At 26.3% G+C, this 6000-nt stretch overlaps 1 protein-coding gene across 1 annotated transcript in view; it reads right to left on the bottom strand.

Annotated features, from left to right (window-relative positions):
* Window positions 1-297: 297 nt before the first annotated feature.
* LOC136987477 (disintegrin and metalloproteinase domain-containing protein unc-71-like) overlaps window positions 298-6000 on the bottom strand; it is a gene marked incomplete at its 3' end in the record, with an annotated part of 118699 nt that continues 112996 nt past the window's right edge. Inside the window, 7 exon segments of the mRNA XM_067285211.1 lie at window positions 298-393; window positions 1766-1818; window positions 1821-1836; window positions 1909-2017; window positions 2103-2154; window positions 2253-2367; window positions 2680-2761. Of these exon segments, the coding sequence (XP_067141312.1) occupies window positions 298-393; window positions 1766-1818; window positions 1821-1836; window positions 1909-2017; window positions 2103-2154; window positions 2253-2367; window positions 2680-2761 (523 nt within the window).

Raw genomic sequence — 6000 nt, 5'->3', positions numbered from 1 at the left:
AATTTTCTTTCAGATTAAATGTTTTTCAGGACTACTGCATTAACATTGGAACAAAACCTTTGAATGACTACAAAACTGCAACAAATCCTTTGAAAAGGTCTTCTAAAGCTTTTGAGCTTTAGGAAATTTTGAACTTATTTAAATGTTTGAACTCATAATGGACTGCAAAACATACAGTTAGAAAGAAATCTGAACTCCTCGAGTGATTCTAGCATTCCACAATTCTTTATATGAATTATTTAAATTTTTTTAAATACAATATTGTTAATAATTCTGTTTTTTCTTGTATAAAAATACCTTGCAATCTGCGCAACAAGCTCCCTTAGAACATTCCGCTTCTACTCTGAGTTTACAAGTAATAGGATCGCAACAAGGATCTTGATCTAAACAATCCTATAAATAAAACAAATTTTAATTTCATATTGTATGTTATAAAACAATAAATTAAAATGGTTCAAAAATAGTTTTAACTTAACAAAATTAAATTAAATGGTGGCTACTAATGACGAAAAATATTCTATTATACATAAAAAATATCAGAAATTTAATAAATAATCATAAAATAAGCACTTCACTTAAATAGCTTAAAAAAATATATCAAACATCCCAAAGCCCAATAAATATATAGAAACATAACCAAAGGATCGCTTTAAATAATCCGGCTATAATTCCACTATTTAATGATTGAATATTAAGTAATTTGCTACTAGAGGTAGACTTTAGGTACCATCTTTTATCTAAATTAATAATTATAATTTAATAATTTATTAAATAATTTTAGATTCACCTGGAAGAAAAGAACTGGCACAGGGCAGGGCTTGAACCCACAAGCTCTGATTGTCAGTTGTGCCATCCGGACCATAAAAAAGTTTTTGCTGCCAGATGTATTTAAATTTAGATATAATCTTAAGTGGTTAATCACAGTGCCAGCTAGGGACAACTCCATATATATACACAGGGTGTCCCAAAAAGATGTACTCACTCTTTGATTGTCAAATATATAAATATTTTTTTCTAAATAGACATGTCTTGACAAACACACAGTCCAAGAAGTTAAATCAATAAACAAATAAATAAATACATTAATTTAAAACCTATTACTAAATTAAAAAAACATTATTAATCGTCTATCAAAGAGTGATACATCTTTTTGGGACACCCTGTATATGCACACACCTCGCTGTGTAAAGCAGGTGTTGCTGTATCGAGTCCCACTCTGGGCAGATTCTTTTCTTCCAGAATATTCTAAATTATTTAATAAGGGATGATGTGTAATGCTTACCTCTAGTACCAAATTATTTCAAATTTAATTTAAAATAACAGCAGTAAAGCAGCCCAGTTTAATCTGGCAATCATTTGCATATTACTAAAATATTGGGCTTTGAGATGTTTACATACACATTTTCAACTCTTTTTACCATCCAGAATCCATTCCAAGCAAAAATTTCTAGACAAAAAGTTCTAGAAATTTTTTCTGGTGTTTGTTTATGAAATAGTTTCTTGTAATGTGGAAGCCAAGCTTAACAAAGGAATGTGAAGAGGCTTTTAATATATTTTAGTGTTTATTCTATTTTTTGTGAAATTTCAGTAAACTTATTATCTTGGACTATTTTATCAAAAATTCATTTCATCAATTTTTAGACCCAAAAAATATAAATAACTTGTATCTACTTTGTTCAATTTGTTTTAATATTAAATTCTACAGATTCTGAGTCTTGTATTTTATTATTATTTTAATGATAAATGAATGTAAATCATTATTTACCTCAATACTTCCGCAATCACATTGCTCGCCTTCTTCGATCACTTTATTTCCACCGTCTTAAAATCTTCCAGCTACCAAACAGAATATAAAAATTAATAACTAATATTAAAATGATTAACTGTATTTAGAAAAATAATTAAAACCTGATTTGGTTTATTAAATAAACAAATTCCATGACCAATACGAAGAGCATTAACATAATCCTGCAAACTGCACTTTGAAAAGTGATATGGTTGTATCTTGTTGGTACCACTTAAATTAAAAATAATAAAAATTACAAAATTTTCATATTGTATCATTATACTAAACTTTTATTAAAATTTTAATTGATATTTACAGTATTGTCTGAGCCATAATACATCCCCACCAATCTTGACATTCACAATCACCTGTAGTAAAAAAAATTATAAAATATTTAAGATTAAGTAAAATAAAAAAACTTTTGCATATTTTTTAAAAATAAAAAATGTCTTCAATGCACACTCACTGTCAAACTGATCGTGGCTCATTCCGATATTATGTCCTAGCATATGCGTCATTGTACTTGCTACAAGATGTGGTTCATGAATGCTTGTATCCTGAACATGAGAAACAGGTTCAAACTAAATAATATAGTGACAAATATTTTTCAATATAATAAAGCAAAACATTTTATTTTTTTTAATTATCTCTAATACTATTAAAACTGTGTTTTAAGCAAATATTTTTTAAATATTTAATTATTTCTTGGAAAATGTTCATTTAACCACTTTTTAAATCCAATTTTTTCAGATAATTTCTGAATATTTGCAAATAAAGTTATCTTTTAAATATATATTTTGCAACTTTTTTATGTATTAACACCTATAATAAAGTAATTAAAGTGTTTTAATTATAATTATCCATGTGCATTAAAACACAGTTTAATAACTTACTTGACTAACTCCTACTGCTTTAGCTGTACATATACTATCAGGAACAGACATTCCGACTTCTGTTCCCTTAAAATGATGACCTCTGTAATTATTTAAATTAAAATTATGATGAAAATCAAAATAAAATATCAATATAATGTACTTTTAAAACAATAAATCCTTGTTTATCATCTTAACTATTGAATATATCAATTTTTATATTAATGCATTCAAAAAATTATTGCATTTTCTTTGATGTGTATTATGAACATTTGCAATATGAAAAGCTTAAAGTATATCAACTTTTATACTTTAATAAGTATTTAAATATATTAAAATTTGCACAATATAATAATTATCAACATAAGAATTATTATAAATATTATGTCAAATGAAAAAGTGTTTAAACAGAATGTTAAAGTAAGCATTCAGCATTTATACAGTACATAATAAAATCCATACTGACAAGTGAACATCACTACATGAAAATCGTGTAATAGTACAGAACTAACATTTATTCGGTAGTTAAACATATGCTGTTTCCCCACTTAAGAGGATATTTTTGTATGTTTGATATTTCTATTTTTCATAAAAAAGTAAAATACAGATTATTTGTTGAGCAGAGTGTAGGTGTAAAGCTGATTAGCAGTGATGTCACTGTGTTAAGATGTAACATTTTGTGGTAAGACAATGACATAACTGCTAATCAGCTTTACACCGTCACTCTACTCGTCGAAGAATCTGTGTATTACTTTTTTTATGAAAAACAGAAATATTGAACATAGAGAAGTATTTTCTTAGATGGGTAAACAGCATGTGTTTAACTATCAAATAAATGTCAGTGCTAAGTATTACATGATGTGTATGTAGTGATGTTCCCTTCGTAAGCATAAAAATTTAGTAAACAAGATTGAAAACTCAACTATTTCTGAGATATTAACAATTTTGTATATCAGTAATATAGGAATGATTAATGAAGTGAAAAATAACCTTGCCAAATCTTTATATTGATATTTACAAAAAGTGTTCCTTATGTCCTCCATTTCTATTTCCATGCACTCTTGGCATCTTCCTACAGACTCACAAACTATCAAAAATTCCATTGTTGGATTATTTATCTCAGAAATGGTTGAGTTTTCAACCTATATTTACTAAACAGTTTTTTAAAATACAATGTGTACCATCTACCATATAAATGCTGATTTTTTTTTTTTTTTTTTTTTTAACAATTTAAGTGATATAAAGTGGGATCTCTAACCTATGGACAAAGCATATTTACCAGTCTTTGTAGCTCATTTTCACCAAATATGTTTTATCATCAACATTTGACTAGTTAAAAGCAAATAAACTTTTGAAAAGTCAACTACAATTAACAGACTTGCCACAAACAATTTTTATACAAGTAAAAACCTCTTTAATGAAGGGAGTTTGTTAAATTTTTACAGATCTCTGCCAGAAGAAATTTTAAGTCTTAAGAAGTTTGCACAAGAGATATTTTCTATCTTTGCTTCTATGTACCTTTGCAAATGTATTTTGATATGTTCTTTTGAAAAAGTAATTACAAATTTCACATCAATTTATGTCCATTGTTATTCAGAAATAAAAAAAAATCTTAATCTTTGACTATATCTTTTGTGTCTGGCCCCCAGAATTGTCTTTTACAGATCATGTGGTCTTTCCTAGAAAAAGATTGGAGTTCCCTGACCTAAAACATTCTTATCTGTAATGATCATATTTGTTTTGAAAGTGTTTCAATCTGAACATACCAGATTTTCATTTAAAATATTTATTATTTCCTTCTATAAATCAATGACTGAATGGGTTCTAAAATTATCTTGAGAAGTTCTCTTTAATCTAGCAATTTATTTTATCTGAACAATTTTTAAAACAGACCTACAAGATACCATTTCAACTACATTTTTGATCAATCTTTCAAGAGAAATTTAACAAAACTCTATTTTCTATTAAAATTTTCTATATTATTAATAATAAAAATGAAAGTTAGTTTAATATAATAATAAAAAGTAAATTTTATTTCTAACAATAAGTCATTGTACTATTTCCTAATGAACATAAAATTTTAATCCCAACATTTAATTATTTATAATGTTTAGTTATACCTCTCAAAATTTTAGACACAATAAAAATTTGTTAGCATACAGAATGAGTATGATTTTCTTAAAAAATTTTAATAATTACAAATAAAATTTAGAAAATAAAATTTAAAAATTTATCATAATTTGAAAATAAATTAAAACTAAAGAAATTTCATAATATTTAGTGATGTAACGAATAGTATATTCGGCCTCAGCCAAATACCGAATATTCAGCCAGGAGCGTGGCCGAATGGCCGAATATTCAGTCAAACTATTCGGCTTGATTAATGCACATATAAAAATTAGCGCGCAAACCTCATTATGCAAGGCTCGCGCACCCTGCTCTCTATTGGCCCGATGTCACTACGATTTTTTCTTCCAGTAGGTCTAAATTATTTAAAATAATTAATTAAATTATAATTATTAAAGTTAATATGAGATGGAGCCTAACATCTATCTCTAGTGCCAAATTAGTTTATAATTTATGAAATAGCCGTAAGTAGCCTGACATAATTCGGCAGTTGTTGGTATTTAGATGTAAGTTATAACTTATAAGTTATTTTATTTGCAATCGATCTTTTTAACTCTTTAATTAAGCAGTAAAATTTTATTTTTATTACGTATTTGTAGACTGAATAGTACCCTAAGGATATATACTTTAGTGGGGACATATGGTCTAGTTTCTCCCCAGATGTGGAACAGTTCAAATATATTATTGGGGGGTTTCTATTTGTGAAATTTTGTGATATTTTGTTGCTATTGTTTTTGTCAATATTTTTAAAATTAACATGATTTCAAATGTTATCTTTTGCATATAATGAGAAATGCTCATTCTTTGCTTTATATATAAAATAAATTATATATTAGTTACTCATCTTCTGGAAATAAATAATTCTTTCATTAAATACGATAAGTTCAATAAAAACATTTTGTAAATCATTTTAAAATATCGTAAAAAATATTAAAATATACAAGAATGCGAATATAACATAATTAACTAAGCAATAACACTAATGCCCAATACATTCTAACCTACATGCCATCAATGCCATAAGATATCGGGCTAGATAAAGATTATAATATTATTTTTATTACAAAATAATTTACTAGAGTTAGATGCTATTTCTTATTAACTTTAATAGTTATAATTTAATGTTTAGCATTAATAAAATGATTAATTTACTGTGTTTTTGTTATTTCTTACTCCTGTTTTTAGGTATTCGGCCAAATAGTGATTAAATATTTG

This window comes from Centruroides vittatus, unplaced genomic scaffold (assembly GCF_030686945.1).
Source record: "Centruroides vittatus isolate TY-2023 unplaced genomic scaffold, ASM3068694v2 scaffold_211, whole genome shotgun sequence".
Classification (NCBI taxonomy): domain Eukaryota; kingdom Metazoa; phylum Arthropoda; class Arachnida; order Scorpiones; family Buthidae; genus Centruroides; species Centruroides vittatus.
Note: the sequence above shows the minus strand (reverse complement) of the source record. Positions and strands in the feature narration are given on the sequence as shown.